Source organism: Labeo rohita, chromosome 21 (genome assembly GCF_022985175.1).
Source record: "Labeo rohita strain BAU-BD-2019 chromosome 21, IGBB_LRoh.1.0, whole genome shotgun sequence".
Taxonomy (NCBI): Eukaryota; Metazoa; Chordata; class Actinopteri; order Cypriniformes; family Cyprinidae; genus Labeo; species Labeo rohita.
This window is the reverse complement of record NC_066889.1, coordinates 23415411-23437835: the sequence shown is the minus strand read 5'-3', so window position 1 is coordinate 23437835 and position 22425 is coordinate 23415411. Positions and strand designations below refer to the sequence as shown.

The 22425-nt window shown below is 33.9% G+C and overlaps 1 protein-coding gene across 5 annotated transcripts in view; it reads right to left on the bottom strand.

Moving 5' to 3' along the window:
* Positions 1-177: 177 nt before the first annotated feature.
* Positions 178-22425, bottom strand: part of celf4 (CUGBP, Elav-like family member 4) — a 116331-nt gene continuing 94083 nt past the window's right edge. Inside the window, exons 4-14 of one of the 5 annotated variants that reach the window (XM_051092855.1) lie at positions 19238-19363; positions 17741-17820; positions 17497-17637; positions 17148-17286; positions 14941-15093; positions 14420-14530; positions 11676-11738; positions 11433-11513; positions 8173-8256; positions 5163-5359; positions 178-3370 (exon numbers count right to left, since the gene is read on the bottom strand). In XM_051092855.1, coding sequence (XP_050948812.1) covers positions 5232-5359; positions 8173-8256; positions 11433-11513; positions 11676-11738; positions 14420-14530; positions 14941-15093; positions 17148-17286; positions 17497-17637; positions 17741-17820; positions 19238-19363 — 1106 coding nt within the window. In that variant the 3' untranslated portion in view covers positions 178-3370; positions 5163-5231. Of the gene's footprint in view, positions 3371-5162; positions 5360-8112; positions 8257-11432; positions 11514-11675; positions 11739-14419; positions 14531-14940; positions 15094-17147; positions 17287-17496; positions 17638-17740; positions 17821-19237; positions 19367-22425 lie in introns of all 5 variants that reach the window. The other 4 variants (XM_051092854.1, XM_051092853.1, XM_051092851.1 and 1 more) reach the window with 4 other exon arrangements.

The following is a 22425-nucleotide window of genomic DNA, read 5'->3' as shown; positions in this document are numbered from 1 at the left end:
CTGAAAATCTTTTTTTTTTTTTTTTTTCTTTTTTTTTTTGTATTTTTCTTTTTTTTTTTTGAACCCCATTTTACTGCATTGTTTCTGTAAGTTCAAACTTTTTCTGATGAGTTGAAGACTGCTAATGAAGAAAGGCTATAAAATCAGAGTTGCTGAGAGTCTGATGGATTAGTGCAGTTTTTCTTCCTTTTTTTTTTTTTTGTTTCCAGTGTGTTTGAAAAAGCAGTGAAGCAAATCGGAGTTCTGACAGACGCATGGAATCGCAGAACAGAAGAAAACAGCAGACAGCTCTAACAGGTGCAGCAAAACTTTTGACACCAGTCCTTCATGAGTTCTACATTCTCCATAAAGGATTACCCTGATTCTGCCAGTTTGCATTGTTCCATTGTGTCTCACGATACAAAAACATGTAAAAATATATTTTTAAAAAACCATCGTTTAAATGACAAAATGATATTCAGTGCGTAACACAAACGTAAAAACGTTTAAACCATTTAAATGTTCAAAGTAAAATAATTGAACAAATGAATACATAAATAAGCATGTTGGCAGCAGTTCTGAAAGTGACATGATGTTCGGATCAAATCTGATTGGCTCTTCTTAAATACCTTACAACCATACTGCATCTCTAAGGACTAGAGTCTACCTGCTTTAATTCAGTTTCATTTTTTGTCTTTAAATCATCCAGTCCTTCTAGATAGAAGTAAAAGACTATAAAATATGCAAACCTATATACAGAGGAACAGAGCAAAAAAGAGAAAAAAACATTTACAGTATATTCAGTAGTTCATGTATATACTTATATATATTTATAATAAAATTTCTGATCTGTCTTGTTGGTTTTGTCAGCTCTACATTTCCAGATTGCTATATGTAAACAGTTGCAGCTGAAACGGTTAACACGAAGAGGAAGATGATGAGCGCGAGACAGAAAGGGAGAGAAAGACAGGTGACGCTGAAATGCATATCGTTGCGAAAAGATCCTGGAATACCTGAATGATCATGTGTCGGAAAGATCTAGAAGGCAAAATACAACATTCTCGGAACCCGTCGATTCAGAAACGAATTCCCCTTCGAAATGAGGTGAACTGACTACTGCTTTTTTTTTTTTTTTTCCCCGCCGCCGCCACCATCACTGTACAGATGCTTTACTCTTCGGCAAAGCGAATTATGCCAGCTCTCGAATTATCGTATATTTACAATAGTGCCATCTCGTATAATAGGTCAGTTGCAAAGCGTAACCAAAAGAAATTCGAAAACTCGCGTTCCGTTCTTAACTTCCTTCGAATCCGTTCGAAACGCTGAAGCAGCACATGTAAACACGCGATGTGATGCGGATTCTGACGATACTTGTGCAAAACGTACATAATGCCCACTTCATTGTAACCGTAAGCAGAACGTCGAGTGGGTGTAAATGGCGGTGTTATCAAGCTGCACGGGTTTGTCATGTCAACAGATATTTGAAGGCTTCGCTGTTAGCTGTAGCTATAGTAGTAGTCTTTTTGTTGTTTTTTAGTTTTTATTTTGTATAGAAGAAGAGTGTTTAAGTTGTTTTGACATCATAATCATAATGAATGGCTGCTAGCGGTGTCGTAGCACAGTGCCGCCAGGTGCACGGACGCACTGCTGACGGTGATTCGACGGCGCATGCGCGAACAAGGCGATCGAGGTTAGAAAAAAACCGCCGGGCGTTCGTTTTTAAAGCCAGCGCTCGGTTCGAATAAATAACGAATGTTTGCAGAGGCGGGAGGCAGATATGTCCGTGTTCTGTACTGTATTTCCGTAATTCTCCTGATTCTCTTTAAACTCTCTTACGAGAGGAGGCCTTTTTGCATTTGTAAGTAGCATATACACATATATACACGACCGGAATCTGTGTGTGTGTGTGTGTGTGTGTGTGTCGGCGGATAAAGTACGTTATATCGGATCGAGAGGAATGCCTGCAGATTGCAGCTGCCGATTTGAGATTCTTCCCAGTGGTAAAAGTCCAAAGCAGAGCAGTGGTTTGAAACTCCAGCTTAAATCTACAAAAAAATTACAGCTCTACATATTGAATAGCCGGTTTCTATATATACACACATATAAAATATATGCATATAAATACATATATGGGTTTTGGGATTAATATCGTATGTATCCATATATATGCTGTACAGGTGCATAAATATGAATACATATTGCTTGAACGTCTGCTATACATATACATATCGTATGTACGTTATATATAAACAGGATTGTTTATCTCAAACCTCTTTAAGATGGTCTCTTAACTACAAGGTCAGGACGTAAGATAGAAAAGGTAAGGCTGCATTATGGAACAACCCTTCCCATGCACCCTTTCTCTCACCACAGAAAAACTAGAAGAGAAATAAAAATAAATATTCTTCATTTTGAGCAGTAATTGTAAACTAGCGAAGTGAACGGCCTCAACGGCCATTGGAAATAGTTCTGCCAGTATTCAAAAGCATATCAGCAATCTATATGTATGCATTTATGCATATAGTCATATATGTTCTTTTTATACATATATCTTTTTTTTGTTTGTTTGTTTTGTTTTTTTTTAAATACAACTCTTAAACCGATTGGCACAGCAAGAGATGCAGTGGTCCGATTATGTTACAGGAGTCTTTTTTTTTTTTCTTTTTTCTTTTTTCATTTGTGATAAAAAGGTTTGGTCATTTGGTCCCTACACAACTAAGGAATGACAGGTAAGTCTCCCAGCGGACGGAGGCTGCGATTTGTGGCAGCCGTTTGCCCCTGGAAACGGACAGGCACTCCAAGAAAAAAAGTTGGCCATCCCGAGTCGAAGCGAATTCTTGTCCTGAATTGTCACATCCTTCCAAAAAGTTCTGTCTTTCAAGTTTCTTTTTTTTTTAAATCCGTTTTGTTGGTTTCTAAAACAGTTCTTTAAAAAGTTTTCCCAAAGACGTGTTCAATATTACATGATTCCCCATCTAAAAGTCTATCTTAGTTTTAAAAAGTGTTTTTTTTTTCTCCCCGTACTACTTATTCATAGATTCATAGAAGCCTTTTCGAGGGCTTGCATTGTTTTTCTTTTTCTTTTTTTAAATATATATATTTTTTGTGTTGGTCTTCAGTAGTTGTGTCCTGTGGTCCTGCAAAATAAGGGCTCGGGGTTCGGAGAAGGGAGTACGGTATGGTCCAGTAACACCGCGGCTCCCCTGAGTTAAACACTGAAGTCCAAAAAGGTCCATTGAGCCTGGTGGTGGTGGTGGTGGTATATCACGCGGCTACGTCCTCCTCATGTCCCGCTTCAGCTCTACTGTATCCCCAGCCCCGATGGTCTTGATCTGTTGTGTTTTCAAATACATTTGGCATGTTATCAACATGTGTTCCAGCTCTACAAAACCTAGGAAGAAAACACAAAAAAGAACAGAAGCATTTAAAGGTATGAAGTGAATATTCACCCCATCTAGTCTGAATGCATGTTGTTGATCTTATTGTGAACAAATCATCCATGCATGTGTTTTAAGTTATTTATTTATTGACCCTGTCATGTTTAAATTGTCATAACTGGATCTTTTGGTTAAAACTTTACACGCTGTTTCATGTTTCTTCTATACTAAAGTTAATACTTTTTATATAATTGTTTTATTTGTTAATTATTAATACAATTAATGATTACTAATAATGATAATATTGTTTAAATTATTGTAGTTTATTATATAATATAATTACTGTATAATTATTTTCAATTTCTGGAAAAACTGAAAATATTTTTCCCATCACAATTTTGCATAAAGAGGTACTATACTAAAGTTAATTATTTTTATATTGTATTATTTGTTAGTTATTAATACAAATAATTATTACTAATAAATATTATATTAGTGAAATTACTGTAATTTATATAATAATATAATATAATTATTATGTATTTATTTTTTATTTTTGAGAAAAGGGTCCAAAATCTTGTTCACATCATAATTTTGCATAAAGAGCTACTATACTGAAGTTAATTATTTTTAGATTATTGTTTTATTTGTTAATTATTAGTACAAATAATTATTGCTAATAATTATTTAATATTTTTTTTCGTTAATTATTAATACAATGAAATGCTACTAATAATTATTATATTACTTAAATTAATATAATTATATAATATAATTATTATATAATAATTTTTTATTTCTGTGGAAAATTGTCCAAAAGTCTTGTTCACAATATAATTTGTATAAAGAGCTACAATACTAAAGTTAATTATTTTATATTATTGTTTTATTTGTTAATTATTCATTCAATAAATGATTATTACCAATAATTATTATATTATTGAATTTATTATAATTTATATAATTATATATTTATTATTTATATATCTAATTATTGGTCCAAAAACCTTTTTTACATCATAATTTTGTATAAAGAAAAAGTTAATATTAATAAAAATAATTTGTATTAATCACATTTTGCCATTAAAAAGCTACTATATATGATATTATTATTATTTTTTTAATATATAAAAATCAATCTACACAAGGCTTACATCAAGACGTTCTCTGAAGATTTGCTTCTATATATTGTTTTAATGATGTTTATGTATTTTACTGTAAAATGACAAAAATATAGATTTGCGAAATAATTTTTTTGCAGTGTATCTGGAAAAGGGTTTCATGTACGAGGTCAATGCTGAGACATGCAGGAGCCGTACTGTGTGTGATGCCTCACTAGCTGTGTAAGTAGGTAATAACTTGGCCCAGTTAAAAGGCATCAGCAGGCTAAATTAATGACACAGCATTGATTTTCTATCTTCATTTAGATGAGGAGATGTGAGATGATATGAGATACATGGAAACGACTAATCTTTCCCCCTCTGACAGACTAGAAAAGGAAGGAGTCCTATTTAATATCATATTCTGTTAGACATAAAGTCAACATGAAACAGCACTCACAAGCCCTTTTACTTGTATTTAAGAGTCCTTCTTTCTTTATTTATTTCTTGAGCACTTTAATACAACTGCCGGTTGATCCAAAGTGCTGTGCAATACAAGAGTGAAACTACATATTCAAAAAGACTTTTATTTATTAAATTACAGAAAGGAAGAACGGAAATCGCTGAGTCAGAGTTTTACTGAAGTGATTTGTTCGCTTGTATAGTTTGTATTTTGTGTCTTTGGCTCCAAGGTGATTTGGCTAACCTGTCGTTCCCTGTGCGCAGCGGCGGCCTTCACCCCCAGGGTCAGGGGTGGCTGGGGGGAGGGACGGGGCTAATATGGGCGGTTGGCGTCCTTTGGCCTCTTCAGCTGCACTTTGAGTCTCTTCATGCCGATCTGAAAGCCGTTCATGGACTGGATGGCGGCCTGAGCGCTGCCCGGGTTATCGAAGCTCACAAAGCCTGGAGAACGGAGGGAGAAAGATGGAGACAGAGAGAGGACGACAGGTTAGCACCAGATGGATGAGAAGGTAATGCGATGGACAGATGGACGTTAGATAGGATTGAGGGAAGGTGGAGTTGGAGGGGAGGGTGAGAAATGAGGCCAGAAATGATTTTATGACAAAGAATGGGGTGAGCGTGAAATGAAGGGAGGGAGGGAAGGGTACCAAACAAGTTTACTTAAGTCATCGTGACACATATTTACAACATGTTTAACATCCAACATATATGCACAAAGTCCATCAATACAGTACAACAGCATACATATTATCCACAATAATCAGAAGCACAGAGAACATGCACAATCTAATACACAATATCCAGTCGCTCCTAGCATTAGCGAGAGGCAGTTAGCCGGATCGCCTTTTTTATGACATGCAGAGTAGAGAAAATTGCAAATAATTAACCTGCTAATGTTCAGATAGTGTAATGTCTCATAAAACCTAAGTGAAAAAATGTATTTCTGCTACACGAGCGACTGCACAGGGAAGTACAAATAGCGACACTACTAACAACTACATTTTCAGTAGAGGGAAAATAGCTGTTGTGAAAGTAGTCGTTTTTCAATTATTATTCAGTTATATCTTTAATATTATATATGACCCTGGATGAATACGTTTCCCATTGATGTATCAGACAAAAAAAATTGCTGAGATACAACTATTTGAAAATCTGGAATCTGAGGGTGCAAAAAAAAAAAAAAAAAAAATATTGAGAAAATTGCCTTTACAGTTGTCCAAATTAAGTTCTTAGCAATGCATATTACTAATCAAAAATTAAGTTTTGATATATTTACAGTAGGAAATGTACAAAATATTTTCATGGATCATTTACTTAATATTCTAATGATTTTTTTGCATAAAAAGAAAATTCTATAATTTTGTCCCACACAATGTGTTGTTGGCTTTTGCTGCAAATATACCCATTTGTTGCTGGTGTACTAAAGTTGAAAAATAATTTGTAAAATTATCAATAATGTTAATTATTTATACTGGAAAAATAATTTAAAAAATGATTTAAAAAATTATCAAATTATTATCATTATTACTAATTAATTAATTAATTATTATTATTGTTATTTTTATTATATTATGAAACATAATTATTATTAATTATTTATATTAATTATTATTTACAATTATATCATTTGAGCATGAGCGACTTTATTTTCTATAATATAGTATTAATAGCATGTGTGTTTGCATGCCATACATAAATATATATATATATATATATATATATATTATATCTATATCTGTCTCTTTCATAATGTCTATCTGTTGAAAAATTATATCTGTTGAAAAAAGTATTAATAATTCATCATAATTATTTCCAATTATTTATTATTATTTAAGCAGTAAGTCTGAACAAATTGAATTTTATAGGACGAAATTTGTGTGGGAAATAAACTGCTAATATTTCTGGTTCATAGAACACTTTTCAAATTGTGCTAGCATTTAAATAATGGTAAAACTAACAAACATGGACTAAAAGCCATTCAAATGTCATTCTGATTTTATGTGGTTTAAGAAATACTGTCCCGCTGAGTAAAGTTTGTTAGTTTATCATTTGAAGTGTAGCTACTTCATTAAAAAAGTAGCTTGAATTACTACAAAATTGCATTATTTATTATGATTTGCTATTTATATAGTTTTGTAGTTATCACATTTTATTTTTCTGCTAAACAATGTGTATGGTGTAAATCATCTTCAGTCTATTCTTGAAGTCTTAGCAATGACAGCTTAAATTTTGCCAGTTAACACATGAACATTTCAACACAAATTATTCGCTCTCATTTTCCCATCTACTTTCTCACTCTCAGTTGTTCTGTCTTGAGGTATTGTGATGATTTCAGCTGGCTCAGCATTTTTAAATCCTCACGTCTGAGTCTCTGAAACACCTCCCGCCAACTGCGTTTATATTAAGTTGAAATCGAATAGCGGTGTGTTTGTTCATGCATGGGATGCCTCTGATAAGTCAAGGAGCCAGTGAAGCTGCAGATAGCGCTAATTAAAATATAGAGGTTCACATTAGTCACGAGCGGGACACGTGAACACGCTTCTGCGCTTTCCCCCCCTACAGCCTCATGTCCCGTGCTGATTAAGATCATAAAGATGCTACACTACATCCTCTTCTTTTTTCCCTTTAATTTTCCATTCATTCGTTTTTCCTGTCTCAAGCCAGGTGAACACTGTGTGATTTAGTTTTTCCTGCTCTCTATGATTGTTGCTTCTCAGACTGTATGACAAAATTACATTTTAGGTGTAAAATATACGTAATATCTATGACGTTTTCACACAAAATTGAAGTAATAGCATAAGTCCTAAATGAAAAACCCTAAACTTGCTAAGTGTGAACATTTGGTGATTTTGATATTCTGGTTACAGTCATAATTTATCATCATAAGGTATTTATGTGGCATGTTTTGTATACAAGTGCATACCCATGTTTTGGACGACCGCCTTAGTTATAGTCCAAATTTGTGACTTTGTAAAAGTAATTTATCGCTCATGTCACACTAAGCGATCTAAAACTCAGTTCAGCCCTACCATCCCTAAAACGTGTCTTAGATGGCGAAATCGTAGCAAAAACTACACAGTGTGCACCCGGCTTCAATCGAAAGCTTCGCTGTGGTAGAGAAATGAGGTAAAAATGTTAATAGTGTGAGTAGGAATGAGAATAATCTTCACAGGTGTCTTATCATTTTTACCCACCAAAGCATTTACTTTGGTTTGTCGCCCGATCCACAAACACTTTGGAGGAGATGACATTACCGAAAGGCAGGAACATCTGCATCAGCTCGCCGTCCCCAAACTCCTGAGGGAGGTGATAAATAAACAGGTTACAGCCCTCCGGCCCTGGAGACAGAGAAAGAGAGAGAAAGACAAGGAGGATTGTGGGATACAAAGGATTAGAGAGGTGGAGAGAAAGAGAGCAGATAGCAGAGAAAGAACAGGTGGAAATGAGAGGAATATAGAGAGATGGAGGGCAAAACAAAAAGACAAATGGCTAAATTAGACTTGGCTTGCCGAAGTAGAAACTATAGACAGTTTCTCTTTATTGAGCAGTTGCCTTGGCATCTGAAAGTAGCAATTCTCTCCTTAAGTTGTATAGATGAAATAACTGTACAAACAAATACGCAGCAATGACACTTCCAGGTTCTTCAGGCGCTCCTGAAAAGAGTTTAGATTAGCTGATCCTTCAAACTGAGTGTAAAAAGAGCAAAAAGTACTGTGTGGGCGAAACTCGTTTATTAAAAGATTATTGGAGATTTGGGATTCTTTTCATTTCAATACATAGAAAGGACAAACTTATTCATCGAAAAATTTATTATAGTTCACGGATCATGGTCATTATGATCTCCTCCGCCGTAATAAGGCCTGACTGACCTTGAGCTTTTACATCGAATCACGGCACTTATTCTGATTGCAAAGATTATTTAATTTCTCGAGATGAATATAAGGCTCATCGCAGATCACAGATGACCATCCAATGGGAATGACTGCAGCATATACTGACTGTTTGTCCAAGGATATTTAATAAAAAAAAATAGCAATGCTAATTAAACCTCATTGCCATTGCATTTATTTTGCGTTAAGGCTGCGTTTACACTAGTGCATTTTCTTTTTAAAACGCAACGTCGTTTACACTACTCCGGCAGACCCTGTTTTAGTTTAAAAACTCAAGAGTTGCATTTCAGTGTACACTGAACCTGAATATCTACCTATACATATCTATGGTTGTACCTGCATGAATAGTCATGTGACAAGCGTTTTCGGTTGTGTAGTGTAAACACAGTGAAAACTCTAGTGTAGACAAGGATTGTTTTCATTTTAAAACAGCGTTAGAAACGCACTAAGGTAAACAGGGTTTAAGTTTGTAAGTTTTATACAAATCAAAATGGTGATCTATTAACTTTATCAAAATCAATCAAATCAGTGTCATATTGTTATTGTTGGGCTCTGCCCCTTTAAGAACGCGATGCTTTAGAACGTATATGATTCTGAATCTGATTCATTCGAAAAGAAGAGAAACGATGTACAGCACGAGATTCATGTAAGACTTAAATGATCTAATAACATCAAAATTGCTTTACATTTTTTTTGTTCTTTTCTGATCCCAGCGTGGTAAGCATATTTTATTGTTGTTCCCAAATCATTTGTAGTTTATATTAAGGTTTATTGAGATTGCTGTGGATAGTTGACGCAGTTGTTAACTATGATTATACGCTTATTTGGTTTCTATTGAAAAGCAAAAGTGTTCTAAAGATGTTTGTTAATATATTTTAACATATTTGGACCTTAAGCCTAATGTTTAAGATTTTATATAGAAGGATTCTGATTTTCTGAATTCATAATATGAATAGTACCGATCATAAAGTGATGTAATCTAAGTGGAATAACTTAATCTGATATTACGTCCTTTATCTTTGTTTACAGTTTTACCATACACACAATGGCTACAGTGATGTACAGCAACTCTACTTTAATACAAAGTCTGTAAATTGTGAGTTCTGCACAAAGGAAGTAAAGGAAAGAAACAACTATTCTGACGTTATCTTTATTGGTAACAATTATTTACTAATAGACCAAATATTTTAGGGATAATTTCTCAACTTTTAGAAATCAGCATCCAGCTAAATCATATACTAAAACTTAAACTGGTTTTGCCCATGACCTGTCTTTACTGCTTTCTAATAACTTTTATTAACATACACATTATAACATTCAATAATGTATAACAGAACCAGATGAAACAGTGAAACTTTTTCTATATGTGACACTGGACCACAAAACCAGTCGTAAGTCGCACAGGTATATTTGTAGCAATAGCCAACAATACATTGTATGGGTCTAAATGATCAGACATTAAATAAAGATCATGTTCCATGAAGATATTTTGCAAAGCTTAATCAAAGCTTAATTTTTGATTAGTAATATGCATTGCAAAGAACTTAATCTGGACAACTTTAAAGGTGATTTTCTCAATGTTTAGATTTTTTTTTGCATCCTCAGATTTCAGATTTTGTATCTTGGCCAAATATTATCCTATTATGACAGACAATACATCAATGGAATGCTTATTTATTCAGCTTCCATATGATGTATAAATCTCAATTTAAAAAAAATTGACCTTATTTTTTGTGGTCCAGGGTCACATATCTGCACTCAAACAAATCTGCAATTCACAATTATCAGATCATGCATATGAGGTGCTAACATAACATTTGCATAGCAATTGTCTTTCTTTTTGTAAAGTAAGAGCACACTAACTTTCACCTGGAACATCAAATCGTGACTCTGCATGATGGTTTGTTGGCGCTGTTTCTGTATAGTTTATAATAGCAGCCACTGGAGGGAGACGAAACCACATTCTTGCGTTTAATGTTTCACAAAGTCAGCCAAGAACACCAAATTTAACTTAAAAGATCATTTGAGGTTATTTCCTTAATGTCTGTAAATCTCTGACAGGTCGTAAATCACTAGAAACAATCATTTTAACTCATCCTGTTAGAGTTTGTTCACCTCTATACTGCTTGGATTTCATTATAAGTCTATTTAGTATCAAATCCAAGGTATTGTCTAGGGTAATCAATGGAAAAAACAAACAAACAAACAAACAAAAACATATAATTTAATGTTACTACTGTACTTTTGCTCCAAGGCTGCATTTAGAAATCATTCTAAAATGCTGATTCGCTCCTTAAGAAACATTATTATTCTCAATCTTATTATCAGTGAAAATAGTTGCTGTTGAATATTTGAATAGAAAGTTCACAAGAACAGAAACAAATCTTTAGCAGCATTATAAATGTCTTTACTGTCACTTTTGATTAATTTAATGCGTCCTTTCTGAATCTTACCGACCATTAACTTTTAAACGGCATCGTGACTGCTGCATGCAGTGCAATCGATATATAAAATCTCCCTTTAATAGGACATCAATGAAAAGACAATTACGAAAATGTCACAGAGAGTGACCACGCTGAATCCTTCACTCTTACAGGTGACATATCTGGCGGCGACAGACTCACCTTCTCTCTGTTGCTGAGGGATGATGGGAGGCGGCTGGGGAAAGGCCTGGCTGATCTGTCCATATGCAGCAGGGAAGGCTGCTGAGACACACACACACACACACGCCAATGTGTCAGATAACACACACACGCACACACATACACTTCGCACCTCCTATTCCAGCACACGTAGACACAGCGCATGCACTTTTTATTAACTCGGAAGGAGGAAAATCACAAACAGCCTCTTTTTGAGTGACAGACCTGCATATTGTTGGACTCCAGCGTAGGCCTGCTGTAGGGGGTCTGCTGCAGTGGGACTCTGAGCTGCGGAAAGAGAGAGACGAGAGTGTTACAGACACAGTCGGGGTCACTGAGTGCGTTCGGGCAGAGCTGTGCGCCGGGAATGAGCTTACCTCACTTCCCTCCCCCTCACCGTTCACCCCCAAACAATTAAGCCGTGGCGCTCGCACGGGGCCCTGCCAAGCTTCCCCGCTGCCCGAGAGTTGGAAAGACAGCCGGGGAGCGTACGGAGAACAATATAGATCTACAGCTCTACACAGCACATCAATCAGCTGAGAGCTTTCACAGTAATAAAGGCAATTCGGGCAGGCCCGCGACGCTCCTGTACTAAACACCGATACACATACTCGCAGCCTGGTAACTAAAACACTAACACGGTAAATACCGCAGCATCCACGCTCAGGATTGTGTGTTCGGGGCTCGTTTGATGGACTTGTGAGTAACATTAGAGTTAAAAGCAGGGAGGATTCAGCCAAATGTGAACATCCTGTCGTCATTTACTCACCCTCGTGTTGTTCCAAACCTGTGCGCACATAACAGAAGATGGCCTAGATTTTCAGTAAATTACACTGAAAATTACACTGCCTGTCTGCAGTACTTGGTCAATCACGGCATTCTGGCATCAGATATTTTCTAATATTTGTTATCATCCATGCTGCTTACGCTGGCAACTTTCACATCTTTCATATTACACTGTGCTCTCGTTTTATATAAATGCAATTAGTGCCACCATTTTCGTTATTAAATGTATTGATTGTGAAAATGACATTAGAGAATTTCATATTCAATTTAATATTACTTTAATGTTGTTGCAGTGTTTCTTGTCTTGCCAGGCAGATTAGTTTCACACTAATTTCTTTAGGAAACTTTAGGATACTATACAGTTAAAATTATGAAATAATCTTTTATGTTATATAGATGTTATGATGAAATTATTATGATATAATTATGATAGAATGTCATTTTTGGGAAATTTATTCCATTGAAGGAACACAGTTCCATAGTTGTTGGTCTAAAGCTTCCACAGTTTTTATTTTTTATTATTATTTTTTAGCCCAAATATATGTAGGTAAATAAACAATAAACACTAAAGTTTATTATACATATTGTAATAATGGTGAATATAAATTAAAACTGTATATCCCATTTCATTTGTGACCACAAAACCAGTCATAAGGGTCATTTTTTTAATCGTTTTTTTTTTTAAATGTAAATATTGAGAAAATCGCCTTTAAAGTTGTCCAAATGAAGTTCTTAGCAATGCATATTACTTATTAAAAATTAAGTTCTGATATATTTATGGTAGGAAACTTACAATATATCTTCATGGAACATGATCTTTACTTAATATCCAACTGATTTTTGGCATAAAAGAAAATTTGATCATTTTGACACATACAATGTATTTTTGGTTATTGCTACAAATATACCCGTGCTGCTTATGACTGGTTTTTTGATCCAGGGTCACATTTAGTAAAAAAAAAAACTGTAAACAAAACATGCCTTAATTATTTTTACATTTTAATATAAGCAAGACTTTTTTGTATTTTAATTCTATATAATTTTAACATATTTTTACAACATATTAGAGCATAAATATTAATATATATTATAAATAATCAAAATAATTTTTCATTATTTGTTGGAAATTCTGTGCCATAAATGAATTGAATTTTGAACTTTGCGAAAATGACAGTTATTAAACTGAACTGAATTGAGCCGAATAATGACACTATGTCTTTTGTAGATCTACTTAAAGCAAAAATTCAGTTTGTTTCATAATTGATTAATTCTTCATCAACAGCATAATTTTTTTTCCTGTTTATTACTGTGAATTTTTGACAATCTGCATTGTATAAATGTGTCTTGACAATATCTTTATTCTATATTTTCTTTTGCTATATAAAACAGCATTAAAAGGACAGTTCACCCAAAAATTAAATTCTGTCACCCTCATGTCGTTCCAACCCCCAAGACTTTTGTTCATCTTTGGAACACAAGTTAAGATATTTCTAATGACATCAGCAATGCAACTGACATGTTCATGTCTCAGAAAGATAGTAAGGACATCGTTAAAATAGTCCATGTGACATCAGTAGTTCACCTTTTGTGCGCAAAGAAAACAAAAATAACAACTTCACTCAATAAATTCTTCTCTTCTGTGTCAGTCTTTGACACACGTTCAACCATGACGCAAAAAGTATAAAAAAAAAAGTTTATACATGATCAGAAAGCTCTCAGATTTTAATTTGTGATATAAAAATGAAATGAGGGTGAATAATTAATGACAGAATTTTTGTGAACTATTCCTTTAACAACATTAGAACGGGGTGAGTGAATGATAGCTACCATTTTTAGTGAATAACCCTATTTAAAGGGAACAGGGTTGTTGTGTAGCTTAACTGATAAAGTTTCATGCTGTTAACCAAAAGCTTGTAGGATTGAACTGCGTAAGGCATAAGCGTCACCGATGTGCCCTTAAATGAGTCACTTTAAATAAAAGCGTCTGCCAAATACAGTGCATGCACATATAACTATAGCCACACTACAGCAACAACAACATCACTCTACAAAGCTGACGACACCAAACGAACATGAAAAAACTACTCACCCTCTATCTACCATATACTGTACACACACACATACAGCAGACACACACAGTAAAACAACACTGCACGACACTAACGTCTGAGGGAGTTCTATACCTTCTGAGAGAGACGACAGGAAGCAGCTTCCCTGAACCCCAAAACAACTTCTCTGTGCCACGCCCAGGCCGCCCTTCTCCGAGTCTTCCCTAAACACCACTTCCTGCAAAACTGGGATACAGCCAGGAGACAGGGATTTGCTTTTCTGTGTGGCACTGAACATGAAAACCACTCCACAATACACACACAGACTCGCACTGTGACAGCTAACAGCCAACAACTGGGCATTTCCAATCGCAGTTGAAGTTGAAACTTCCAGAAACAGACTTAATGACATGCTTTTGTGTTTAATAAAAGATTGCTGACTCATGAAATAAGAAGAACACTTACTCCTAAACACAAAAGTAAACAGTGCACAAGATGAACTGCTTACACTGCAAGAAATACTGTAATTCACTGACATTAATCATCAAAATAGGATGACAACATAAAAGTATTACTGTTATTACTGTTGCAAAGTATAACCGTAGGGTTTTTCAATTAATTTAAGGTTAAAATCTGTGAATGAGAGCATGTGGTACCTGGGTAAGGATGGATCCCGTTGGTAAACATGGCCTCCGCTGGGGCCTGGCCGTTGGCCTGTGGAGGAGGCAGCCCTGTGAAACCGTTGACACTAATTGGAGATGGAATGCTGGTCACCGTGGGAGCCGTGATGCCAGGGGGCGTGCTTCCACCTGGGGGCGGGGCCAAGTAGAAAAGAGCATATTTTGAATATTCTGAATATTTTCATAATGAACTTGCTATGCATTGAGGGTTTTTAAAGGGAACCCCGGGTATTAAGATTTGTATGGCTCAATATAACGTAAATGATTTCTCTTACTGAAATATGTAGTAGAAAACCCATGAAAGATTTATGTTATTTACGGATGTAACAATACCATCAATATTGTGATATTGCGATAGCGTGGTCACATGATTATATGAAACAATAGGTCTTCTGGACAAACAGTGTAGTTTTTAAAATATAATTAAACAACTTAACAGCATAACAAAAGTTATGCTTTGACACAGTATCTGTCAAATGAACTAAAACCGGAAGCGCAATATGGTTTAATTCCTTCATCAAGTTGTTTCGCTGCACGTTTCAAAGCGTTTCAGGCGATCAGATTGTGATCCGGAGTTTTCAGCACCTCAGAACGGCTCAGTTTGCAGTGAATGCAGTGAACTTGATTATTGCATGTGTGAGTTTAGCACCCGTTTGGGAACGCAACGGCCACCAGTTACACTTTATTTTTGCGGCAGATGATTACAGCATTTCACTAGATTTGTACTGAGATGTGTTTTTGTAAGCCTGTTTTCACTGAAGCAAGAGTTTTCCTTTAAAATAAAAGCTCTACTGCTGTTTCTGTCAAAATAAAAGCTTAAAAGTGCAGTATGCTGACAGCTAGCGGTTTAAATGGGTAACGTTACTGGAGTCCAAATTCTAAATATCTCTTTCAATTGTAGAAAGAATAATTGTAATTTCCCTACTATAGTGTAAGGCAAACATTATTTTTACAATGTATGGCTATTACTGTCGTTGTTGTTGTTATTATTATTATATTCGAATTTGTTTGGCTTTCTAAAACACCAGTGTGAATGTAATTTAGACTGAAATAGTATATCACAAATAAAAAGAGAGTTGAGTCCCCTTTAACGTTCAGGTACAAGTCAATTCACTGGCTTTTTATCTGACTTAAGTTTTCTTAGTTAGGAACATGGGCTGGAGCTCTTAATTTTGAACTGTCAACGTGTATTAGATAAAATAATTTAACTTTAAAATGTACAAAATTGTAATTTTTTTCCCCAATTCTTCACTGGTCTTTTAAAAAAAGTAAAAAAAAATAATTGCAATAAATATTGTAAATATGACTTTTTATCGCAGATTATCATATCGTATATATATAATACTGATACGATGCCACATTGTGCGGCTTTTGGTTGTAATTTTCAGTCGAAGGGCAACATGCGATGTAAGTCTACTTTCCTAGTGATAAAAAGAGGAGAAAAGAATGGGAAGATGCCTGTGGATGAATAAAACTTTACAAAGACCCGTGTCTTTGTTCTCTCCACTTTAGCCCTGATGCCATTGAGGTTTTTAGTAGACCACAGCTACTGAAAGAGCTTACAAGTGGCAGAGACAAGAAACGCTGGATGCCATCCTTGCATGATGTAAACATGCCGACACCTGTCATGATGCCGCAGCCACTGAAGGAGTTTCTCAGACTCCTTGTGTGGAAAAACTGATGGTGCGGCATTTGGTAAGCCTACGCTTATATCCATTGTCACCTGTAAGCTCTTTGTAGCAGCTGGGGTCATCGTATCAGTATTTTATTTCTGATTTGCAGTAAAAACAGCAAAAGGTAGCACAAGTAGCTCACCCAGTGCATCTGACATCATCGAAATAATGACGCCTCCCATAGTCCAAAATATGCATAAAACAATTTGGATTTTTTTTAAAAATCATAAATAATTCATGGGGTTTCTACTACATATTTTAGTAAGAGACATCACTTACATTATATTAAGCCATACAAGTCTTAATACCTGGGGTGTAAAAATTTCTCAAAAAAATGTTTATGGCTACTTTACCATCTATGACTCTTATCAAACAAGAAAAAAAAAACTCTTACACGTATGACTTACGAGGGGAAAAAGCAAAAAATGATAGCTATGAATAATTAAAAGACTTTAAAGCTGAAACCCATACAGTCTGGGAATGTCGGCATATGTATGTGAGCTTCCTCACCTGATGTTGGGGTCATGGGAGCCCCTGGGAGGCCGTTGATGGTGGCCATGTGTTGCATCTGTGCGGCAGCAAAAGCCGCCATAGGGCTGAGATATCCTCCCTGACCCACTGATGCCATCAGTGCTGCCTGCTGCTGAACCTGATGGCCAAACACACACACACAAACACACACCACTTTAAATATATATATAATACCATGCTAAGATAACATAATCACATAATGCATGGAGCACTGTGTATAATCAAGACTTTAGAGTTGACAGATTTTTCCACCGAGACGCTGCAGTTTTGCTGGGAAAAGTCTGTAATGAGAGAGAGAGAGAGAGGAAGAGAGACAGCGAGCTCTTGCCTGTGCATAGGCACCGTACGCTCCAAACTGCAGGGCCATCGGATTGAAGATGCCCATCTGACCGGCCATCTGCTGCATGCGTCGAATGGTCCGTTCCTTATCCGTGTCTGCAAACTTCACCACCAGGCTGGAAGAAGCACCCTGAAACACACACACACACACACACACACACAAAATGAGGATCCTTTGTGCCTTAAACGTGCTAATGATACAAAAGTGCGTGATCACATGTGCTGGCACTCACAGGCATGGTTTGGCTGCCGTGTAAAGCACTAATAGCGGCCTGAGCTTCTGCATGAGTGGAATACTTCACAAACGCACAACCTGAAGAAAGAAAAAACAGTCAGATACATCGTTTTGGACATTTACAGACATTTCTAGGCCTTCATCTTATTTTTGAGAGCAAATTTCAGGAAAGTGAAAAAAAGAAAATGTTGAGAGAAAACTAGTAAGATGATACTCTAACTGGGTCAAGAAGCCATAACTTTTTTATAGTAAATATTGTTTTTATTTTATATTATGAACATATAATAGGTCTTATTACAAATAATACCCTATTTGCCTAAATTTAAAAAAAAAAAATGTATATATATCATGCTGCACAGAGTGTGAGCTAGGGCTGTCACGATTGTTTGATTCAATCTCTATTATTCTCTAGTACTAATAATCAGTACTCTATTTTAAAAAAAAATTTTTTTAAATTCTTGATTGCATTTTACCCGTGTGGAGTAACCAGCAAAATACCGGAAGTGGCTGCTCCATACTAACTGTTATTTCACACATTTCCATGTGTGGAGCATCTCAAACTCCATCTTTGTATATTACTGTGAGTTTGGGTTCATTATAAAGTTAATCTAAAAAAGCAACGTGGGTCATTTCATCGGATTTGTAAGGTAAATCATTTAAACTTACGCAAACACGAGAACACATCAACTGTTCATTGCGAATTCAAAATAAAAGCTCAAACCCTCACTCTGAGTTTACACGTTTTGATGTCCACAATTTCAAGAAATTACAATATAGTAAAGATTAAGTGGACATTTGAATTAAATGTTGTTTAGTCTGATTAAACAAAGGATTAGATCACACAGTAAAGTGTAAAAACAATCGTCAGGTCGTTGGCGCCCTCTGCAGTAATTTGTTATAATGCGTATAGTTCTATTGCTAATAATGTATTATGTATTTTAACAGCTTTGATCAATAAAACTATGATTACTTGCTTTTGATACATTATTTGAACTAATTATTGTTACCTCATTGCTATTATATATGTGTTTTAAGTAATTTCAAAGGCTATTGTTCACATAGGTCTTTTTTATTACAAAAATGTATTATAATTATCCAATTACTTGATTAATCATCAGAACAATTGACAAATTACTTGATTACCAAAAGAATCGTTAAAATTAAATAATTAATAATAGTAATAAAAATATTGTGCTTTATTTAGATAATTTCTAAAATAAAATAATAAACCAAATGATAAAGTGTGATAATTGTATTTTTATTTAATGCTCTTTTTTATTTTAAAATATGATAGTATTATTTTATAGCAGGCTACAATGCTAATATTTACCTTTTTTATTTTGACATTAAATATTAATTTTCAACATTTTTACATTTTTTTTGTCGTGCACCACTTAGGTGTTTAATGATATATCCTGTAATACGTGAATATTACCATACAGACTTACAAAAATAAACTTTAATAATTGTAGAAAATCAGACTGAAGCAAGTAACCTTTGCTGTTTCCGTCAGGACCTCTAAGGATGGTGCACTCCTCAATGCTCCCGAAGGACTCAAAAAGGCGCCGCACGTCGTCCTCACATTGCTGCTTATTCAGCATGCCAACGAAGAGTTTTCTGTCTTCTGAAACAAACACAGATAAGTTGTTACAGAATACACAGGACAACAACAACATCTGATGTCCTGCGTTACTGCTTATTTCAATAGGCTATCCTCTGTTTTTACTACATTTTCTATGCTGTTGCATTTTCCTCAGTGTTTCCAAAATAAGAGCATTTTATTATTAAAGACGACTGAATATTATAATAATCCTCGAAATAAACAAGCGTGAGGTGAGTACTGTAGAATGCAATCAAAACGCAATTAAAAGTCCACATTACTAAAGTGCAACAGCACAGGCAAACTTATTAAAATAAATAGAAGCTCTTCAAACACACTCACTCAATCAATCCCACAATGCATGCTTTTTATCCAGCTAATATACAATTTTCTGTGTCTAAATGCAGAAAGCAGTAAAAAAGCCTGTTGGTGCTACTGTATAATGAAATGAGTTTATGAGCAAGATATCTGTGGAGAACCTTTCGCCTAGTCGATTCTGCCACCTCAGGAGTCCTTGTTTATTGTTTGTGCTTTTATTTATCAGATTATGTAGACATTATTGAATTACACATCAGCGTGAGGGGAACAAAAGCGGTATTGTTTCAGGGTTTTATTAGGCTGTAATTGCAGTGTCAATGCGGCATGTTTTAAACTCAAGACAAGGCACAGAGTTAAAAAAAAAAAAACAAGGCACATATTTATAGGGCACCGAGGGAATATGACGGTGTGTAAACATGCACACACACATTTATCTTACTATCTAAATGGTGACATAAACCTTCTATTGTTATTTAATAAAGACTATAATGCAATTATAATTATTACAGACTTTTCTCAAACCAATTATGTGCAATGTGCTTTAAGCAGCTAAATGTTCTGTTTGATAATGCTGGTGGGTTTGCACAGGTGAACTTTCTTATATCGTTACACATAAAAGTGCAATGTGCGTGTGTGTGTATGATGGATGATGCAGCAGAGATATTAATGAGCACTACTGTGTATGAGTATGTGTGTTCGTGTGTTTGTCCAGGCCTGCCGCTCACTAACATGCTCTGACAGGGTGTCCTTGCCCAGTCAACAAGACTAATCTCTAGTCCGGTCTCTCTCTGTGGGGAATGTTTACAAGTGCGGTGCACATATGCGGGATAAGACACGCACTCAAGATACAGGTAACAGTAATGCCACTGGAGATAGCTTAAAATCAAACAGAATGTCAAATGAAAGAGTGAGTGTGATGACAAATGATCTACAAGCTGCAGTTGATTTAAGGTGATACAACAGCATAAAGTTAAAAAATATATGTAAATGTAAATTTTATACATTTTATAAATAAAACAAAAAATATATAATAATGCTAAAAAAATTATAACATTTTTAAAAATACATGGTGAAGGTAAATCAACCGTTTAAAGGTAAAATAAATAAATAATAAAAAAATTAAACTTAAATTTTATTTTAAAAAAGTCAAATGAGAGGAAGTAAATGTAAGGACACAAACTATAAGCTGAATTTGATTTAAGGTAAATCTAATGAATTAATAAATGTATAGAATAAAACAAATTTCAAGAAAGCACATTTTTACAAAAAAAAATCAGAGAGTGAATCATTTTTACAAATTGTATAAATTAAAATGTATAAAATAAATACGATTATACTTAATAAAAATAATTAATTTCTAAAAATACAAATGTCAGAGGAGAGGGAGTGAATATGAAGACATGATCTACAAGCTGCAAATAAAATTTATTTGTTTTATAAGTTAAAATTGTATACATTTTTAGATAAATTAAAATACAACAATAATAAAAAATACATTTTGAAAATTAGGAATGATATGAAATGAGAGGGAGTGAATATGAAGACATGAACTGCAAGCTGAATTTAATTGAAAGTAAATCAGAAGTATATGCATGTATAAATAAATACATTAATAAATATAACAATACATTTAAAGAAATTAAATTTTTACAAATGGAAATATCAAAATGAGAGGGAGTGAAAAATGTTTACAAATGTCCTCTTTTATAAATTAAAACATTAAAATAAAAATACAATAATATAAAAAAATCCCTTTTTAAAAATACAAATGTCAAATGAGAGGGAGTGAATATACAGACAAATTATCTACATGCTGTATTTGAGTTAAGGTAAATCTGCACAATCAATGGTAAAATAAATAATATATATTTTTACATTATACATTAAAATTTTATGCATTTCTGGATAAAGTAAAATACAACAATAATTAAAAATACATTTTTATGAAATGAGAGGGAGTGAATATGAAGACATGAACTACAAGCTGAATTGAATTTAAGGTAAATCAAAAGTATGTATAAATAAATAAATAAATACAACAATACATTTAAAGAAATTACATTTTTACAAATAGAAATGTCAAAATGAGAGAGAGTGACATGTTTAGAAATGTCAAATTGTATAAATTAAAATGTTAAAATAAATACAACAAGAATATTTGTAAAAAAATAATTTGCATTTTTAAAAATGCAAATGTCAAATGAGAGGGAGTGAATATGAAGACAAAAGATCTACCAGCTATATTTGATTTAAGGTAAATTAGTGTAATCAAGGTTAAAATAAATAATACATTTTATTTATTTTATAAATTGAAATTTGATATATTTTTTGGCTAAAATAAAATACAACAATTATATATATGACAAATGTTTACAAACGTTAAATAAAAAAAAGCAATAATAAAATAATTTAGATTTTTAAAAATACAAATGAGTGAATATGAAGACATGAAATACAAGCTGAATTCAAGGTAAATTAGAAGTATCTTTGCATAATCGAAGGTAAAATAAATAAATAAATAATACATTTTCTTTATTTTGTAAATTTTTTAAATTATTATTTTTTGCATAAATTAAAATACAACAATAATAAATAATAATATAATATATGCATTTTTAATTTGGAATGTCAAATGATGAAGTAAATATTAAGACATTTAAATACAAGCTAAATTTGATTTAAGGTACATTTGCATAATCAGAGGTTAAATAAATAATGAATTTTATTTATTTTTTAAATTGAAGTTTGATACATTTTTTGATAAA